Raw genomic sequence first — 21082 nt, 5'->3', positions numbered from 1 at the left:
AGACACGCCTGCCAGATGAATGTACAAAATGAAGATGTTTTGCTCCATCACCCACAAAATTACTCTGGGAATTAAGGAAATATGGACAGTGACAGAGAGTGCCCAGAAGGGTCCCACCACTGGCCCTGCGGCTATCAGGAGGCAGCTGCGAAGCGCAGAGCGCCCGTCGCCCTCCGCCGGAGGAGAGAACAAGGAGAGCCGCCTTCTGCCCTGAAGGGACGAGGGGACCCTGCGGCCGCTCCCTGCCAGAAGCTGCTCCCGACTCCAGCCGGAGCCACGGCCGCCGGCAGTTAATCATTAAATAACCATTAAATCCCCGGCAGATCCGCTGCTGGCCGGCTCCCACGAACATCCTCGGCCTTCAGCCGTGCCCTGTCCCCTTCTGGCCTGACCGAGCACGGCGGCGGGAGGGGAAGCGGAGGAAGGGACGGAGATACCTCCCTGCCACCGCGCCTGCGGGCCCGGAGCGAGGCGGAGCCCCGGGGCGGGCGGGCCGTCCCTGCCCGCTCGGCAGCCAAGTCGCCTCCCTGGACGGCGCCGTAGGGCACACCTGTCCCCCGCTGCCGCCCCCGCATCGCCTCTCCTCCCCTTCGCGGCGGCGCTTGGCCGACACCGTCTCCGGCCGCGGTGCAGAGCCCCGGCCCACGCCTCAGCCGGCGCCCCTGGCCCCCGCCGCCGCCGCGCCCCGTCCTCCCGCTCCCGTCCCCTCCCGCCGCCCATGGGCGCCGCCCGCGCCGCGCCGGGGCAGAGCCGGCGCCGCTGAGGAGCATGGCCAAGGGACCCGAGCAGGGGGACGCCTTCTTGCACCTCCCGGCCGCGCAGGCGGTGCCCGCCGAGGCGCAGGAGGAGCGCTACGCGGGGCTGCTGGGGCGAAGCTTGCTGCCCTGCGCCCGGGAGGCGCTGCCCGAGCCGCCGCTGTCCGTCGGCGTCAAGGCAGGTAAAGGCGGGGAGCCGGCAGCGCGCCCTGCTCAGCCCCGCCGCGGCAGGCAGCGGCAGCCGCTGCTCGGGCTCCGGCGGGGACGGCAGGCGGGAGGGGGCGGCTTGTGGCGGGACCGTAACGATGCCCTCGGGCCTCTCTTCTTGTCCCCCCGCGGCGCTCAGAAACACGTCTCGGCAGCGAAACCCTCTCCTCGGAAGAAGAGGATGCGGATGCTCGCGACGGCGCGCTGACAGCCGCCGACCAAAGCCCGTGTTCGAAGAGGAGCATCACGCAGATCATGAAGGACAAGAAGAAGCAGACGCAGCTCACCCTGCAATGGTAGGGCTCCGGAGAGCCCCCCTGTCCGCCCTGGGGGCTCCAGGACCGAGCCGGCTTGTTTGTCACACTCAGAGGGACCCTTCTCTATCAGCTGAGCCGGCGAGGAGGGCGACATCTCTTTGAGAAAGAATTTGTTATTTTGGGGGTGTTTCGTTCCTTGGTTTTTCTTTTTCTTTTTTTTTTTTTTGCGGGTTTCTTTTGGATGAGCCTCATCTACAGATAAGGACACCCACCCCCAAATTTCTGAGTTTTGAAATTATCAAAGGTTTGTCACATAATAGAAGTCTCAGTTAGATTCTCACACTATGTGGCTATCAATTAAATGTTTCATCAAAATGTAGAAATGAAACATTATATGAGAATTGCATTTTTGAACGGCTGCTTTAATTATCCTTTAAGGTTGTGACAGCTAGATTTTCACTGTCTTATAATGCATTTCTTTCACATTATGTTCTCCCACCCATCGAGGCCTTAACTTTGGTTTATTTTATCTGGGGAAAAAACGTTAACCAAATAAGAGGTCAAATTCTGCAGCTATTAATTGATTAATGTTTATATTAAAATACACTTGAAATTAGGGAGGAGTTCTGTTGAATTAAATGGGAACTTAATTACGAAATGCAGACTGTCAATTTTTCCCTTCTACCTGAAAAATTGGACTAATCCAAATTATTCACTTTGTTATTCTAGTTTACTTCTGAATGTAAATAGTTAAGGATTTAAGTCTGGTGAGTCAGTGCAAAATTAATCAATATGCAGCCCTTACTACACAGTATTTTCTTACAAATTTATGTAATTTGAGAAACAAATTTATTGCACATCATCCCAGGAGTAGTGAACAATGTAAAATGATAAAGAAAAAAACCAACGAGACAGAGAAATATCCAGATGCTACCAAGGTTTCTCTTCAAGTGAAAACAGCCAGGTTTTTGCTTCAGTTTTAAAAATTTTACTTTAATGACCATCACTCAGCACTTGTATTCTGAAAACTGATTGGGAAGCTACATAGAAATTCACCTTCTTCAAAAACCACTGGTATTTGTTTTTCCCACTGTGGTTTGAAGCATTTCCAGGTCCAGAGTGGAAATTAAAAAGCAAAACAATGAAGAAAAGCGACATTAGCTCAGGTGTTGAGGATACAGTGGGACAGAAGATTCAAGTCCAGGTTCCTGCTCTTAAATACTTTCAAAGGACTGACTTAAACCGAGGTCTTTCGTAGTCTGGTTAGAACTCTTCTTTTCAGACTAAGGCTGGCTCTTAGGTGATGATAATTTAGTTATTTAAATGAATCAAAAAGTCCAGACATTGAAAAAGACTCATTAAGAACAGGGATCTGGCTCCAGGTTTTCCATGTTCTGCAGCTAGCCTAAGCACCAAGTGTGGAGTCTGTCTGTAGTGCCTGTCATGTTCAGGAGAAACTCATCTGTGTGCACTGATGGAATTCTTCAGTAAAATTAGAAAAAGAAGAACAACCAAAAAGAGCAAAAACTGGGAAATGCAATGAGGAGAAATGGCATGTTGCTTCTTACTTTGGCAGTTTCTTTCTCTACACAGGCTGGAAGAAAACTACATTGTATGTGAAGGAGTTTGTTTACCAAGATGCATCCTTTATGCACATTATTTAGACTTCTGCAGGAAAGAGAAGCTGGAACCTGCCTGTGCTGCAACTTTTGGGAAGGTAATAAGTAAACGTCCTAATAATTTGTTAGATCTGTTGTTTGGAAGAATCACAGTTTAGTACACCTGTGTGAGAATTCTTCTGAAATTCACATGTTTTCTACTGCAAATGTACATGGAATCATGTACATTTGCAGTAGAAAACATGTGAATATAACTATAACTACATGTGAATATAAACATGTAATATAACTATAACTACAATATAAAAACATGTGAATATAACTATAACTACACTTTCTCCTATGAAGTCATTTCTTAACATCTCCTGTAGGAGACTGAAGTTGAAATTCCCTTTGATTTATTGTTATTTTTTACAAAAAACCCCAAGAATAACCCTCCAACCCCCCCCAAAAAAAGGCATTCTCTCTGAGTGCTTCTTTTCTTTCCCTTTTTGTTCATGACATCAGTAGGTTCTTTCCACAAAACCAGATCTGACATGGAGGACACTTATAATTTACTAAAGGCAGTGTAAGGTGAGATGTGACACAGGCAGTACTACTAGAAGGGGAAAAGAAATTAATAACACAAAGAGCTTCCAAATGAAAAATTGTTGATTCATTCTCTTTTTTTACCCTTCTCTACAGTTAATCCTGAAGTAATTTAATGTAAGAGAGATGTGAGCTCTCCAAATTAAATCCTGAGTATTTAGTGAAACAGGAAACCAAAAATGCTTCAAGGATCATCTTTTTTTAAGCACTACTGATCTAGTAATGGTTTATACATAGCAAAATGCATTAATTTAATTAAATAATGGATTTAAAATCTCGTTCATAAAATGTTAATTTCCTATTTTATTCCTCTTGAACTAGCTATACTAAAAAATGGGTATCTAACTTTCATATACAGTTTCAGTATAACTGAGAAAGAAAATAGGTTCTATTTAAACATTATTTTGACAATGATCTGTCTATCAGATATATCTATTAGATCTACCTCTATTACTGAATTAATTTTTTCAGATCACACTTCGACATAAAGAAATCAATTTCATTCTAGTTGTTTGTCTTTGAAAACAGAATAGCTAGAGGGCAGAGTTTCCCCTGATTTTGTTTAAATCTCTGAAGCAAAAAATACAGTGGGAAAAAACAGGTGGGAAGACTGGAGATACACAGCAAGATAGACAAGGATGGAAGAAAGAAAATATAAATAAAATAAAAATGAAACATGGCATAATCGTTTATGTTTATAAGTATCAAAAATGCTAATTCATGAACTACTTCAGACCATATATTTACACTACGATTTTTCTGTGAACAGATTGCTAAGAAAGTTTGCCAGTGTTAGAAATTAATGCAGTTATTTTCTCTTTAGACCATTCGCCAGAAATTCCCTCTCCTTACCACAAGGCGTCTCGGAACAAGGGGCCATTCCAAGTAAGGCACAATTACGGGTGTATCTGCTTACAGATCACATGTTAGGAATCATGTGTATTTCCATGTCTTCTTAATATGTGCTAATTGGCAGGGGAGTTTATTCAGATGGTGCACTGCAAGTGATAATTTTCATGTACATGTTGAAACTAATACTCAAACTCAAACATTTAAATTTGAAAACACTGCTGCCTAATTTTTAAAATTAAACTGATTAGGCTTCTAAGTCTTGTCGTTGCATTATAGACCCACACATATGTTGCAAATATATGTCAAAATATTAGTTATAAAAATGCTTTATAATACATGTCTTTTCATAACTTCTCATCTTTCTATAAATAGTGATTTTATTTCTTTTTTGCAAGCCTAACAACTTTCATTGTCTTCTCTCTCATGTAACAATATGGGTTCACCTAAATACACCACCAGAAAAAGCATTGTTTTAAATTGAAGTTAAGGTATACTACTTCTTTGGGTTTTTTATAAAACTCTGTAAAGTACACCATCTATAGTGCAGTAGTTTCATAAATAGTGTATCCTGTTAATTTGTATATTTGATCTGTAAAATATTATGTTGTAGGAATAGATCATAGACAACTCTATATCACTTGGTGCTAAAATTTTCATTAGTTCTGGTTCTGGAATTATGCTTTTGGCCATAAAAAATTTAGTGTAAAACTGTGGTGAAGAGTGGTAATACACATATTCCCTCCAATCTATTTTGCTAATGAATAAAATAGCAAACCAGAATAATGACAGAAATAGGAGAAACTCAAAACATTCTGTTTGTTTGGGAAAACTCTTTATTTTGAGCTACTTAGCCTTGAAAGACAAAGTTACTCTTGTCTTTCAGTAGTTTATAAGCAAAAATTGAAACAAAAGGAGACTGAAAAGAAAAAATCTACTAGTCTCATTTTTCTAAGTGCTTTGCAATGTACTAGAAATGTCTGAAAAATATTTTTTTTATTTTCATAGTTTTGGGGAGTTATTAAATGTTGTTATACTTGGTTTTCTTCCTGCCTTAGAAATACAAGAAATATCTAGTTATTCCACCTTAGTTTTGCTGAAGAATTAATGAGATGTCATTTGTGAATTTTAGGTTTTGTTGCAGAAAAAATGAAAGTGGGGAAGAATTTAAATTCCAAATATTTGCAAAGACATTCTGTTTCTTGAGCATGTCTCAAGCATTTATTTTAAATAACCACTAATAAAATAAAAAAAAAAAAAATAAAGTCTTCGTAGAACATTATTCCTTTTTGAAAATTTTTTTATTGTTGTTTTTAACAGAGGATAGTTCTTGCATAGTGTCTCTCACAGTCTTACAAATTTGTAATTCATTCACCTCTTTTTAGGAGACAGTACACAGCCTGCAATGTAGAGAGGAAAACTGGACCTGAAGTTCATTTCTCTTTTTGTAGGTGACATATAGATGCTGAGTAGAGGTGTTTTGAGGAGAGCAACTATTAGAAAGGTTATTTATTAGGGAAAAAAGGGATTTTGTGTATTGTCTGCTGTGGTGAACTTAAGCTGTGATTACAGGTATAAGATGATGTAGATGTAGCTTTGCTGCTGGTCTTCTGTTTAAGATTTTAAGAGATCTGGCATTCACAGTCTATGCAGGAATATTTGATAATGTGCTCATTCATCAATGCTGTGGTGAATTCTTAGTCAGGTGCATAACATATTTGGTGAACTATTTAGTTACAATGAATGAGATCATGCAAGGGAGAAGTCTCCCTCATGCTCATTATATACTTGTTCTGACATAGCTAACAGATTGATAGACAGGATCCAATGAGGATCCAAACTTCCACACATATCCTGATGATTTAAGCACAATAAGTCAACCTTTATAAGTAAATGAGTATGATTCAAATATGTGTACAGCTACAAAATTAATTGTTTTGGAGCATGTGTCACTGTAGTCCCCTTTTCTCAAAGACATTAAACAATATTAATATAGAAACAATGCATGCCCAACATTTCTTTGGCAGATTCCATATCTCTATTGACCTTGTTGGTATTATGTGCCATATTTCCATGTGGATTAACTGTTCTTGAACAATTTCCTCAAAGAAATGAGGCATCATCAGGTTTTGTTTGAACATCTGGTGCTTGTTTCTCTGTATTTTTTCATCAGTTTTCCTCAGAGGCTTTTCCTATTCAACTCTCATTTCTGCTAAGATGTCCTTACCTTGATCTTACTGTGCTATAAAGGACCTCACAAAAGGCACAAATGACAGTATTTCCAGTTCAGAGACCAAATACAGCAGCAAGTAGTCATATAGAAGTGTCAGTATAAAGTCATAGAATTATTGAGGCATAGAATGATAGAATGCTTTGGGTTGGAAGGGACATTAAAGATCATCTAGTGTAACCCCAGTTCCATGGGCAGGGACACTTTCAACTAGGACAGGTTGCCCAAAGCCCCATCGAATCCGGCCTTGGACACTTCCAGCAATGAGAGATCCACAGCTGCTCTGAGCAACCTGTGCCAGTGCCTCAACACCGCCACCAGAAAGAATTCTTTCCTAATATCAAATCCAAATCTACCTTTTTTCTGTTTAATGATCTCTGATAATCAATTTTTCTTTCTGTGGTGTTGTGGGCCATGTCCCCCTCAGAACTACAGACTCACTGAGGAGTATATGAATTTCTGATTTCACCAGGTAGCAGTTAGTCACACAAATGTTATTTATGGAAGTATTTCCATTAAATTAATAAAAAAGTTAAGGGACTGTTCATCAGTTTCAATAAATTACTAGTTATTCTCTTTTTATGTTCGCATGGACTCTAAATGTTACAAGCTGTTTCTGAGTCACTGGGACCAGTAGGAGAGTTGTTACAAGCAATTAAGTCATATTTTTTAAAGCACAGTAGTGTAGTGACATGATATTGTTTTTGTTGCTGCTGTCTTTATTACCATATAATGCTAGCACTCACTATTCCTAGCAGTGATTTTTTATATAGCAGTATTGCCCTGGAGCTCTGATCATTGTCCAGGACTCCAGATGCTGCAAAAGCATAAAAAGGAAGAAGACAATTCTTCTCCAATGGAGTAATTGTTCTTAAATTTAGAGGAAAGTCAATGCCCTGGGGAAAAAAGTGCCTTCCTGGATACTGCAAGCATGCATGGTAATCTATTGGTAGAGCCTGGCTGTGATCAGAAGAAAGCAAAGAAAATATTTTCCTTTTTCCATCATCTTCAAGGTGGTTGAAATTGTTTTTCTCCCGCTCTGAAACAAGCTCTTTCTGACATCCTCAGGAGCACGGACTAGATTTGAGTAAAAGCTCCTGCACTAACATATGGAATACTGTTGCTCTTGTAAGGTGTGAGATACACAAATGTTAGTTCTTCCTCTGTTCCCAAACAGCATTTGTCATGACTAGTTCAGGGCAAAGGATAAACTTAAAACTGAGTCTGATGATCCCTAGAATTCAAGTCAGAATCTCTCTTTCTCTGTGTTTACATCCAACAACCCATTTGTGCAAAAGTGTCAGTATTAAAACTCATTTAAACATTTGACCAAGAAGGTCCAACACATTGGACACAATTTTGTTAACAAAATATGTTAGTCTCTCATGCCCATGCTACACACTCTACATAGCTAGTAAGTAAGGGAAATTTTCTGTTTTCACTCTTCTGAATGTAAGAAGGTGCAACACCATAAATACTGCAAGCAGCTCTCTTAGATTAGTGCTTCATAAGCCACAGTTCTCTGTTCTGAATCCACCTTTTTGCATTGGTAATTTTGAACATACCGTGGTCAATGCTAAAACTCATCTGTAACTTTCACAGTACATAAATCACCTGAAGCAGCTATTTGGGAAAATGTAGAAACTGCTCAGTCCAAACACGCAGGAAGACTGTTTGAGCTCAAGTTACAATTTAATTTCTTTGTAGACTTTGATCAATGATGAATCTTAGCTTTTATCCATCATGTCTGAAAACTATTATCTTATTTATTAGGAGTGATTTAGTGGGTTAATAAAACTGATATGGCAGCTGGCCCTGTGATAAGAAGTTATTGCAAGTCCCTGAACAGCTTAAGCCTATCATTTCCTTATCAGCTATCATTTGTGTCAGTGTATGCTAAAATCAGAGCTACAAGTTGTGTAGGAACATATGTTACAACAAACCACTGAAATTAAAAGAGAAAAGTAGTTCAGCTTTTTTTATAAAATGTTTGTTTCAAAAATTGAGAGTAAATTCCTTGTAGTAACTGATTACATTTTGTTAATTACACAATAGAAATAATAAATAGTAAAATACAAATATACTGAACATACACATAAAAATATGTGCTTAAAGAGATGGAAGGAATTTGAAGATGTAGGTTAAAGGTGTTGTCAGTGTGTCTGGTATGGGTATACTACTCTCAGAAGGGAGCCCAAAATAAGCTATTCAGTTAATGGCTTGGAAGAGAATAATAATCTTTATACCCTGTTACTCTACAGAGGATGCCAGACAGAGCTTGAAAAGTAAAATTATATTATTTTTAATAGTTTCTCTGTTGTTAATGGAAAGCTCTGTTTTTTAGCAGCAAAAATTCAACTGCATATTATTGAAGAAAAAGAGAATGATTCCTTCTGTGCCTTTAATACACACAGAATATGTACTGAAAATTTCTATTCTCTACATAACAAGATGTCTCAGTGAAAAATTCTGATATCCTGGGATGTTCCAGCAGGAACAAGTATATTGTCCACCACTGGATACTTGAAAATCTTAATCATACAACAGTTCCTGTTCCTTGCCCAAATATATTAATATTGAATGAGATGTGGAATAATCTAGATATGGAATCATAACTTTGTAAAGAAGTAATGCTTTTCCTTGCCTCTGGCCCACTCCAGCCTCAACTGGAGGGAATGCCAAATTAATGGTGAAAGTGTAAAAGTCTTTATTTTAGAATTTTAAAAATGGCACACAATTGAAGCTGGGAGATTTAAACTGTTGGAATGAGACTTGGGCAGCTGCTTGCTACATGGCCAGTGACAAATGGACAGATAACATTGTTAAAGAAGCAGTCACAACTCTATTCTGTTTTTTGTCCTGTTCGATGGACACCCTTTGCCATATAAAGATTAAGTAAATGCTGTCATTTCAAAGAATCCATACCTGTATATTTTCAATACCTCTTGTGTCACAGTAAGGAAACAGGGGAGACACTTCTAGCTTTCCTAGGGGTTGACAGGTGCCACAGTGCTCTAGCAGTATTATGTAGACTCACCAGTTTCAGGAAAGCAGTAAAAGCAATGGTGTCACATTCTGTCGTGTTTCTTGGCTGTAAAATCCTGAATGCACACAACAGACTGTCCAGAAACAGAAAAATTATTTCAACTGACATTGTCGTAGCTACCTAGGCCAGGCAAATATATCATCCTAATGAACATTTTCTTAGGCATAATTTGTATCTAATGCCTTTAACCAGCTTTGTAAATATAAAGCACGTGAGGGTTTTGTTCTTACCTGTGACAGTTCCATACAAGAACAAACAGAATATTGTGATATTTTTTGTAATGGTCATCACCAGGAAGAGCAGAGATGAGATCAACACTTTCATTGATGTGCTCTATGAGCTATTTGCTGGGGCTTTGTGTCTTAAGAATGCATTTCTTCAAGGTTTTGGGGAGTTAGAGTGAAATTGGTGCAATGTGTTGCAAAGAGGTACTTTGAAGCAGCTCAGTTGAACCAGCTGCCATGGTAATTTCAAGCTAATTTTAGTAAAAAGCAAATTACCTTTTTATTCTGTCCATAACATTCTTAGACAAATCTGTTTTAACACAATCAGTTTTTAAATCTATTGAGTGGAATTTATAAGACAGGGCCTATCAGCTTTGATAGATGAACTCAAGCAAACTTTGCTATGACTGGTAAGGAAAGAGCTGCCCCCAGCTTGCTCTCCTGCCCTTCTCTCAGAGGTCACCTATTTTGTAGCAAAATCAGTGGAAAGCAGTAAGTAGCTACTGCACAGTCAGTTTCCTTAGCATCAACCCAACATTTTTTGGGTCTTTGGTGTCTGTGGTTAAGGTGTTGGGTGTGAGCACTGCAAAGCCTGAGCAAAAGGCATGTTTCCTTTTTCAGTCTCTGTTTGGGAGCAGTAATCTCCAGGAGAGCAACAAGGGAGACAAATGTGGGTGAGAAGTGCCTGAATGGCTTAATAATTTAGAGTTAGCCTACGACCTGACAGAAGAATGAATGAATGAATGACACATTTCATTATTAGTCATAGGTGACTGAACACTAAGTTATAAGTTGCACTGGTAAGCTATTTTCAACTGAGAAAGGCTCTGAGGGACTGTAAATGTAACAGTGGCAAGCGAGATAAAATAAACCTGACAGATCAAACCCAGCACCCTTTCAAACAAATGAAGTGAAGTGAAACAGAAGGCATATTAGGGAAAAAGGATGTAACATGTTGCTGGGTTTTCTGTTCTAGCTACATTCTTGTAGTAAGAGAGAAAGTATTTTAATTTTAACAGTTGAATTTGGATCAAATCATGACAATACTCTTTTCTATGAGACTAGATTTTGTTGCATGACTGTGAAAAGAATTGTTAGACCCTGTTGAGAAAAGTTTTCAGAAAGCATTTAGAATCAGTCTGACAGCTTCCTTTACTTTCAGTTTGGCAGCTTGGTTTACTTGACATGTCACTCATAAATGTCTTCTTTTATTTTTTTTTTATTTCTTTTTTTTTTTCCTGCAGATATCACTATTATGGAATTGGCATTAAAGAAAGCAGTGCATATTACCACTCTGTGTATTCTGGAAAGGGCTTAACCAGGTAAAATAACTTCTGAGACTTAATCAGTGAAGTTCTAACTATAATCTTCCCTTAGGAAGGTATACGTAGGACTCTAATTTTTGTTTCTACTAGAATTGCTGTGTTTAAAAGGTTGATTTCTATATTTTGCTAGAGTTTTCCAGTTTGACCCCACCACAGTCTGTGTAGAGCTGTCAACTTTTAACAGCAGAACATTTGTTCAAGTTTGTATGAGGGAGCAAAATCCCATTTCCAGAACACTTGTCTAATTTTGTTTGCCTTTGTGTCACCCTGTGAGTTCTTTCCCCAGGACAGCTTTCCATTATGAAACGTCTGGAGAATGGTGTGAAGCTGGCACCTGTGGGGCAGGAGGGAGGGGTCAGTGTAGATTAATATTTACAGGTCCTTTGACTGGCTAATATCAGTTTAAACCTAACCCAGGAAGCTCTAATTATATTTATTTAAGGGACAGCTAGCAGGATCAATACGTTACGATAGCTGCCTGTTGGTTTGCCAAAGATTAATAGTTCGTAAAACAAATGTCTCTGTTCACATATGGCTTGAATGATGGCTTTCATTGTCTGTGGCAGTATACCTGGAGAAGTGGGACTCTGAGAAAAGAAAGGAATAAATGAGTTTATAATCACACATAGAGAATTCGACTGGTGGCAGATTTAGGTCATATCCAAAGAGACCTTTTCCAAGCAATAAGACAAGTGTACAAATTGAGGGTAATGCTGCCAATGATGCTTAAAAAGGGAGGGTTCTCTCCACAACAGTACTCAGGGTGAAATAGATTAGAATATTCTATTTATTTGTCTCATATGTACCCAAAGCTGTGGAGGTGTTGCTGGTACACAGTGTATTTTTCTTTCATAGTACAGAATTATCTTGAACAAATTGTGCATTTTGTTGACTAAAAGACAGTTATTTTCATTTATAAGTGTATATAATAATTCTTACTCCTCAGTTTTATGTCAGGTAGGTACAATCTAGTAGCAATGAGTGCAAAGAAAGTGGAGGTTCTGCAAAATTCCCCAAGGCAGGATTTCTGAAGGTATACACTCACATGAAGATGGCATAGATACTCTCTAAGATTTTCAGGACTACTCACTAGATTCACTGATTAGGAACCTTTTATTTCTGTTAGGAACTGTATGAGATGTTGAATTTTCAGGGTCCAAGAGTTCAACTGCCTCCCTATCTGAATTAAAGCAGAAGCTCAGATGCTCATTTTCCAGTCTGGCCCATCATAGCAGCAGGGTTTTTCTGTGTGAAGAGAATGGTGCAGTTGCTTGGGGTTAAGAACAAGCTTCTGGATAATGAAAGAATCAGGCAGTGTAGGGATTCAAAACTCCCAGTTCCTGGCTGCTGCATACAGTGATCCCTAAATCTGTCCTTTATATCTCTTCTAGTCCTTGGGGCTCAGTAAAATCAGTGCTAGCAGATGATGCCTCTCATTTTTGCTGTACGTGCAGTACATTTTGCTGAACATGTGGAAATCCAGAGTCCAAAACAAATACATCTAGCCTTGGAGTTAATTAGATCCATGTTGTAATCAGCTGAGTGATGCCTTCATTTATACTCAACTATCAACACGCAAGGGAACTGTCTAGGGAGCAAATGCTGGATTATCATGTGGTGGGAATTGTCAGGTGCCTGTGCCAGGCCCAGGCAGGAGGAATTCCACAACTGCTCAACCTCTGGATTTCTGAGAGCATCTCAGAGAGCAGGAAACAGCCAGGGAGCATCTCAACAGCAGGAAACATTGATATTGCCTCTAATAATTATGAGACTTCATATTGCCCACAGTATCTTATCAGTTGGCAGCTAGTGGTACAGGAAATAACAATAATCAAACAACATTTATCATTATACTGATCCATTAGAATCACTATTATTGCACATTCTCTACTTTAATAGTTATAATTTAAAATGTTCTTCAATGACTTCATTGGGAATCTCTCAATTGGACTCTTAATAGGACATTCACTATACAGCAACATATTTTTGCCAGTTAAGGAATCTTGTATCTCAGAAATGTATTTCATTGCATCAAAATAGTACTTTAGTGAATAAAAATGAGAAATCACTATGATTTCTTAATTTTTCTGAGAAATGTAAATTTAAATATATATATGTACTTTTTCTATTCTGAATTTACTCAGCTCTATTCAAATCTGCATTTATTTCCTTAAAAAGACATTATGGACTGGCACCTATGCTACCCTTTTGCTGTTTGTGGAGTGGCAAAGATCCAAACAAAAACGTGAAATTGGATTTTATACTTTAGTGTTTAGTCAGTTGTCTTAATCTTCATGTTTTATAAGACATAAGTAGTTTTCCTGTTATCCCCAGGCATTTGAAAATCAGTGGAAGAAGTTAAGGAAAAAAAAAACATTAAAAAACCCATAAAAACCTGTAATTGCATTTGGGAAAATGTGATAATTTTTCTAATAGATTATAAATCTATATAATCTCTACAAATGTTCTGCCTAGGAAAAAATAATTAAATGTGTTTACTTCCAAAGGTTCTCTGGAAGCAAGCTAAAGAATGAGGTAAGTGCTGTAATCTGTTTCCTTTTACTTCTGTTCTAATACAAGTATTATGTGACCTGTGGTTTCCTTCACATTTTTTTTCTTTGAAAATTGCAACATTATTTTTCATTAAATATTAGACTGCATAACTTTTTTAACAAAGCTAAGTATTTGTTCCTCTGAATATTCAAAGAAAAATGAGATTGGAAAACACCTTTTAGGGTTCCCATTGCAATCCAGTTACCCATAATTGTATTTAAGCAAAGGATCAAGCTCTAGCTTTATTTTTTTAACATGTTACTTTAAGAGGATTTTTCAGAATCTTGTATGTCTGACTGGAAGCTGAAAAGAACTTTTTTTTTTTTTTTAAATAAATTTGTGCCTCCTAGTCAGTATTGCCTTTTTTGCTCTTTTTGTTTTTTGCTCTTCATGACATTTTGTTTTATATCTTTTTGGTGCTGTTGCTTGCTGGATGGGACAAACTGCAGCTTTTAGTAACTTACCAGCCATATAGCCTTCTACTGTACTTGTTCTGATTTGAATATATTTAGAGCAAAATAAATCATAAAGTCTTGTAAATGGTATGTTTCCAATTGCTATTGGAAATAACCCTTCTGATGAACCCTAGAAAGGGATCTGCTTTGTTGGTTTTTGTTCTCCAGCCCCCCTCAAGTAGTCTACATTTTTATTACTATATACTATGGTATAGTCACTGTCATTCTGGTCATATTAATAGTAGAAAATTAAGGGTTATTGTATAGTAAAGGTTTAGGGTTCACAGTATTTTTATTTGGTACTGAGTTCAACAGTCATGGAATATCCTGCATCCATATTATTATCTCATGAATCTGCGAAAGCACATAGGGATATCTCTGCTACATTGCCACAAGGAAATGTCTCTAATGTGCAGTATGTGTTGAAATATGAGTAATTGTTAATTGGCATGGGTCAAGAGAATGCCAGAGGCCATTCTGAGTGATACTCTCCCATTAATGCCTGGGAATATTTCCTGACACCATTTAATTTTCTGGACTAAATAGATCTTCTGTGATCAACTGATACACAGCAAGCCTTTCACCTTTTTAATTTCCAGATAAGGAACTCCTAGCTGATAGCAGACATTTTTATTTGTCCCTGAGAGTGTAGTTTTGCTCTATTGATTTTCATCCCCCTCATTATCGTTATCTCAAAGCCATCCATGTCTTTCTACATGACCTCTTGGTCTTTCTCTTGATGATTTCATTAGCTCATGTCAACCAATTTGATCTATGAAATCAGATCAGATTCAGTCAGATCAGCCCCAAGTCTGATCTTTGGGAGTTTTCATTTCAATCCCTTTTCAACTGAGTATTTTCCTTGTCAACAGAACTTGTTAGCATTTCAGCCAGAGTCAGTTTCTTAAACATTTTTACATTCTTTTACTAATCCCCACTCTCACCAGCATAACTGATCATTTCCCATGGTGAACCCATGTCAAGTATTTTAGTGAGGTTCAGATAGATTAGATCTGTTGGATTTTCCCTGTTCAGATAAAATGGCTATCTTATCAAAAAAAGATAGTGCTATGCCATGGGATATCCCCAACATATTTATGAACACTACTGAAGCATTCATTTGTCCAGAGTTTTGGGATGGAAGATATCAGGTTCCTTTGGCATAAATGGATGCATATTTTCTTCCATCTCTGATGTGGCATTCGCAGTCTGCCTTGGAATCGAAAATCCCACAAATCTGCCTTGTTTCTGACCCAAAATTCCTCTGTTCTCCCAGAAAAATATGTTCACAGATAAGTTGGTGGAAATAAATGAGAAAGGGCACATCATTATGAGTTCTTGATTGTCTAGCTCAGTATTGTCTGAAACTATTCAGGCAGGTCTTAAGAGAAAAAAAGTCTTTAATGGTCAAAACTGAATTATAATAATCTTAATGTACTGAAATTTTGGCATTATATTTTCATTAGTGTGAACAGGTGATAGATTTGTCCTTTTCCATGCTTGAAAGTACATGCAATTAGGTATTCCAAAAAGATTTACAACAATTGCATAAGGTGTAATTCTCAGTGGGAACTTAAAGACATTGAAAAGATGTTAAAGCACTGATTGTCTAAATATACTGAGTAAATGGCATTTGAATGAGCACTCATTGAGTGCCAGGGACACTGTTTACTTCTGGTATGTTTTATCACATTTTCTAGTATTCTCTCTGTAGGGGGAGATATCAGCAAATTCTTTTATCTAAACCAGTTAGTGCACCATTAGAGTCTACATGGTTAATTAGGCAGATAATATTACTGTCATTATCTTAATGTTAAATGGCCATTAGAAACAGATGGCATTAAATTGAAAGGGCAAGTGGCAGCAGGTTAAAATATTAAGCCTAGAACTGAGGCACAGTCATATAAGTCCATTAGCAAGGTAAAAACATTGCCAATTATCTTCTCAAACCTCTCACCACAATCACTGCCTTTTTTTTTAATGAACAAATCCCTTTTAATCAGAGCTTTTAATATATTTCATGGGTAATTGCATAATAAAATCATTAGAATTACTCCTGTTAAAAAAAATACCCTCCTTATTGCCTGATAGGCAATTATAACACTATAGAAGTATTGACATGAAGAAGTACTAATGTTTCTAAATTTCTACAATTTCTTTTACTTAGAGCTTTATATGTATTTGGATAGTAGATAGCACAGGCAAAATTAGTTTGCATGATGTATGCTTTTGATTTTTTGCTGTGTGTTTTGTCAGACATATCACCCTATAAAAATAGGGCTATATTTATGTTGCATGAGTCAATTACATGTATCGTTTTCTGAATTTAGTATTTGAGAGAATTTCACTTGAAACTGACCTCCAGTTTATAAGTCAACATTTACAGGAGTGCACATTTGCACACTTTTACACTATATGTTGCACTATATACCTACCATTCCCACTTAAGTGAAATCTACCTGTAGGTAAAGGGGCAGAAAAAGGTCACTTCCAGTTCCATTCAAATGCCTTATACAAGATCATAAATTTCATGCATTAGTACAGAAGGAGTCTGCCCAGAAGTAATAAGATTTTCCACAGGAATATGCAGAAGGCCAGCTTGTGGCTCTGCACACTGACTTTACATAAGGACTGGTTAGGCTAAAATAGAATGAAGGGTTTAAGCCAAATGGTCTTTAGATTTGAATGCAGTCCTATGAGAGCAACTACAGTTAAGGGCAGAACTGTGACATAGATTGTATTTTTACTCTTGAGGATGAGGGTTTCGCCTTAATCATAGCATTTGAGACCTTAAGAGTGTTCTGTGGAGTTTAGATATAGACACATATTTAGTTACCTTCCTGAGCTGTGGTCCAGATCTGGATAAGCATCAATAATTTTGAAGATTTATCTGAAGGCAAGTATTGTGGAGCCTTGAGAGACTCATGAAGTAATATACAAGTTTAGCTTGAATTTTTGGTTTCAGATGTAACAGTATTAGCTATTTCAATGTTCCTGCTTTTCCCCTTCCTTTTCAGGGTGGTTTTACTCGTAAATATTCTCTGAGTTCCAAAACTGGAACACTCCTCCCAGAGTTTCCAAGTGCTCAACACCTTTTGCTTCAAGGGTGCATTTCTAAAGACAAGGTAAAAAGTGAGCTCCTTCTCCTCTGTCTAAGAGATCAAAAATTTGCCACAGAATGTTTCTTCATATCTTAGCCTTTGAGGTATTGACATGAAAGAGCCAGAAATGTCCATAATCAAACAGAGGTGACTGATTTATAGAGGGGGCAAACCTTTACTAACACCGATTAACCGGCTTTCCAATGGAAAGGTGGTTGAATTATTTACCTATTAACTGACCCAGTATTTTACAAACTGATGGTATGTAAGACGGGGAGAGCAAAACAAACAAATAACTGAGAGTTGTATTCTTTACAAATGCCTTCGGATTTAAGGTAAATTTTGTTCTGATTAGAACAAAAATAATTCACAACAAATAGATGAATTTTACTGTCTTTCATTAATTGTTTGAAAAGCAGCTGAAAATCTGAACATGTTTGTTTTTTTTTTTAATTACTTAAATTGATACTTGGTATTACTTACCCTAAAGATAATTCAGTTGGATATACCTCTCATGTTTTATGTCTTTGACTCTTTTACTGTGTGTTACATCTGTGTTGTTTCTTGTCCCCTTACAAGCTGCTACATTGTACTAGAAATCCTTTGAAAGACTTTTTGAACTTTTCAATTTAGTCTTCAGTGCCCGTGATAGTGATGACTGGTTTGAGACACGTTGTTTTTAGAGCCCCTCCTCCTAAGCTTGTTCTGAGAAAGTAGTGAAGCCTGGCATTCCTGTAGGGAGAAGCTAAACAAAAGGAGCCATCCTGGCTGGAAATCTCACCATTCATAAAGAAAGCCCAAGAACTGGTATACTTAGCAGAGTGCACTACCTGCTGCTATAGTCTCCATCAGTGAAGTGACATCTCTCACATAGACAGCATTCTCATTAAATTTAAATCTGACAAATGTTTGATGTTCCTTGGAGACCCAACACAGCAGCATAAACAAACTGATTTTTAGTGCTCCAAAAATGGAGAAAAACTGGCAATTCATTCTCTCTTCATTGGCTCAGCAGCATTGTGCATGACTGTCTGGGGGCAGACTTACTGAGTTATGAGGAAACTGTGGGAAAGATGAATTTCTGTGTATCCTGCATTTTCCTTTCTTGCTGCTATTTTCTCTTCTCTTATTTTCTAATTTCCTGTTTTCTTTTCATACTGCCTTTTCCCTCCTTCAGCTTATCTGACCAAAGGTTATTGAAACTAAGATATTTAGGTACTCTGTTGAAGACAGCCCATACATGAAGTTTGACTCCTGCATTCAACTCTTAAGGAGTTGCTTGCAACTCAGATGTCTGGAGAGCCCATAAATACAGCAGTCTGCACTAAAATAGATGGATAATTCCCACATTTAATATTTCTGAGGAGAGCTTACACAACCTTTATACTTCCATCAACTCCTTTCAAAAACAGCTCTTTAAAATGTTCTTGAGCACTTTGCTATTGCTTTTCAAAGATAACATGGTTAAAGAAGCAGCTCTGAAAGTCAGAAAGGTCTGTTTTCAATGAAATCTGCATCCTCAACCTATTGCAATAAGATGGCACCACCTTCATTCAAAATATGATAATAGTTTGCTGGAGAAGTACATAAACTATAACAAACCTTCTGTAACTCAGAACCATAAGAATAGTTTTGCTAGCCCTTTACCTTCCTTAAATGAGTTTGCGTATTTCTTGTCTTAAAATTTGCTACAATTTTTTAAAATTAGTACTTTTTTTTTTCCTAAATAAGGGAACACTCCATTCAGATAAAGTAGCCTGATGAGATGAAAGGGACTTCTGCTTTTTTAAGTTGAGTTCATGTGAGGCAGTGATTAAACTTTGACCAAATGAGTGGCAGCTATTTTCTCATTTGTCCAGCTAGATGATGTTTCAGAACACTCATAGACGCCTATAGTAGCCTAATGATTAACTTGCACTGCTCTTTGGGATTAATCTTAGCTTCAGAAAGGTGAATTTACTTTACCATCTGACTGACTAATCTAGCTATTGCCTTACTTTATTATCCACATTTTCACAGTGTATACAAGTTCATGTCTGACCACAGCATCAGTGCTTGACTTCGATAATGACTTAAATAATGTTTGAATAATAATGATATAAAGCTGTTGATAAAGCTGTAGATGAGTGATGTCCTCATCACTTCTGGATATACAGGCTGTCTATTTTTAAATATAAATTGCAATACAGTTTATATTGTGTTTTTAAATACTACCTACACAAAGCAAAAACTTAGATCACTGTAGCAGTAAAGGAAAGGTTTAAGAAATTCTGTTTAATATTTCTTTCTTCCAAAACAGGTAGATACTCTTATCATGATGTACAAAACACACTGTCAGTGTGTCCTTGACAATGCAATTAATGGGAATTTTGAAGAGGTAAGGCTGTTTGAACACACACTCTTGGTACATATGCTTGGGAAACCAAGAAAGCATGATTTATGTCTATGAATTTGGTTCCTATTCCTTTAGATCCAACATTTCCTATTACATTTTTGGCAAGGAATGCCTGACCATCTTCTTCCTCTGCTTGAAAATCCCATCATCATTGACATTTTCTGTGTCTGTGACTCAATACTGTATAAGGTAAGTTAAGCATTTAGCTACATGAATAATCTCCCCCACAGTACAGCTTCTGCATCTGTGAAAAGATAGAATGACAGGATGACATGACTGCTGTAAATCAGCAAGGAAATCTCTGAAATCAAGAAATAAAATGGGCACCTGTAAGAGCTGAACTCCAGTCTCAGCTCAGCTGAACACCTGGTGTGTGACCACGGGCAGCACAGCAACAGTGAAACCTTGACAGACTTGCTTGAATGTAGCTAAAAGAAATGCTCATGTGCTCATTGACAAGGCTAACTAAGGTAATCCTGGATGAAAACTGAAGCCTTGTTTTCACTGAAAAGATCATTGCAATTTCTACCAGAAAAGAGAGCGTGTGGCACATCCATAGGGTGATTCCACATGCTGGCCTGCTGCTCACAGGTTCTGTCAGGCCATGGTTTCATGCTACCAAGCTGGAACAATACTGGGTTAAGACATTCTTGCCCCTCCTGCCAGCTGCCTTTCATTTCTGTTCCCTTGCTGCTAGATCTACCAGCAAAACTGCTGCACTCTAAACTGCTCTGGGTTTAAAAAAAAATTCAAGGAATACTTGTTTTGCAGAACTTTTGTACCATATGAGTTCTGTGATCTAACTCATGGCATGACCACATAAAAAGTTCAAACCAAGTGACCCTTAGTGTTGCAAGGTCAGGAATAAGTTATAGAGTGTTGGGGAAAAACCTTATTTTTGCCACCAAGGTTTCCTGAGTTTTTCATTTGGAAAGTCAGATAAGATGATTATTTAGTAGATGCAAAGTACTTTAAGTTTTTTTGATAGGACATGCCATAGAAATAGGAAAGGATTCTCATATAAGTGTCTGTCTAACAGATTTCATATCGCATCATGATGAGAAGAAATAAGTATTGGTTTAATAGTAAGCACCAGACAAAGCAAAAAACTTGAAGTTTTTAGCTCTGATACCTTGTTATAATCTTTCTTTACTGTACAAAAATATGGGGGGAAGATCCAGAAAAGATGAAAATATGTATTTCTTAGAAGCATAGAAAGCTGTAAAGTAAGAAGTGTTTTAGTTAGCATAGTAAAGCAAAAGTAATTAGCATTAAGAATCATAATTACTACCCAGGAGATCAGTCATTAAGCCTCATTTACTTATAGAGGTTATAATGTACCTTGAGTTTATGAGGTTTTTCCTGCTCTAAATGTGTTGTCTCAATAGATTCAATATTAACTTTATTTATGATAGATTTAATGTGACAGAAGAAGAAATACTAGAGGAGCATTAAATTATAAATTGAGTAAGATCGAA

At 37.8% G+C, this 21082-nt stretch overlaps 1 protein-coding gene across 1 annotated transcript in view; it reads left to right on the top strand.

Annotated features, from left to right (window-relative positions):
• Nucleotides 1-768: 768 nt before the first annotated feature.
• RFX6 (regulatory factor X6) overlaps nucleotides 769-21082 on the top strand; it is a 33178-nt gene continuing 12864 nt past the window's right edge. Inside the window, exons 1-9 of the mRNA XM_009097059.4 lie at nucleotides 769-937; nucleotides 1102-1258; nucleotides 2813-2936; nucleotides 4250-4311; nucleotides 11020-11097; nucleotides 13608-13635; nucleotides 17126-17233; nucleotides 19509-19586; nucleotides 19680-19793. Of these exons, the coding sequence (XP_009095307.3) occupies nucleotides 769-937; nucleotides 1102-1258; nucleotides 2813-2936; nucleotides 4250-4311; nucleotides 11020-11097; nucleotides 13608-13635; nucleotides 17126-17233; nucleotides 19509-19586; nucleotides 19680-19793 (918 nt within the window). The remainder of the gene's footprint in view (nucleotides 938-1101; nucleotides 1259-2812; nucleotides 2937-4249; nucleotides 4312-11019; nucleotides 11098-13607; nucleotides 13636-17125; nucleotides 17234-19508; nucleotides 19587-19679; nucleotides 19794-21082) is intronic.

The sequence above is a fragment of the Serinus canaria genome, chromosome 3 (assembly GCF_022539315.1).
Source record: "Serinus canaria isolate serCan28SL12 chromosome 3, serCan2020, whole genome shotgun sequence".
Taxonomy (NCBI): Eukaryota; Metazoa; Chordata; class Aves; order Passeriformes; family Fringillidae; genus Serinus; species Serinus canaria.
Note: the sequence above shows the minus strand (reverse complement) of the source record. Positions and strands in the feature narration are given on the sequence as shown.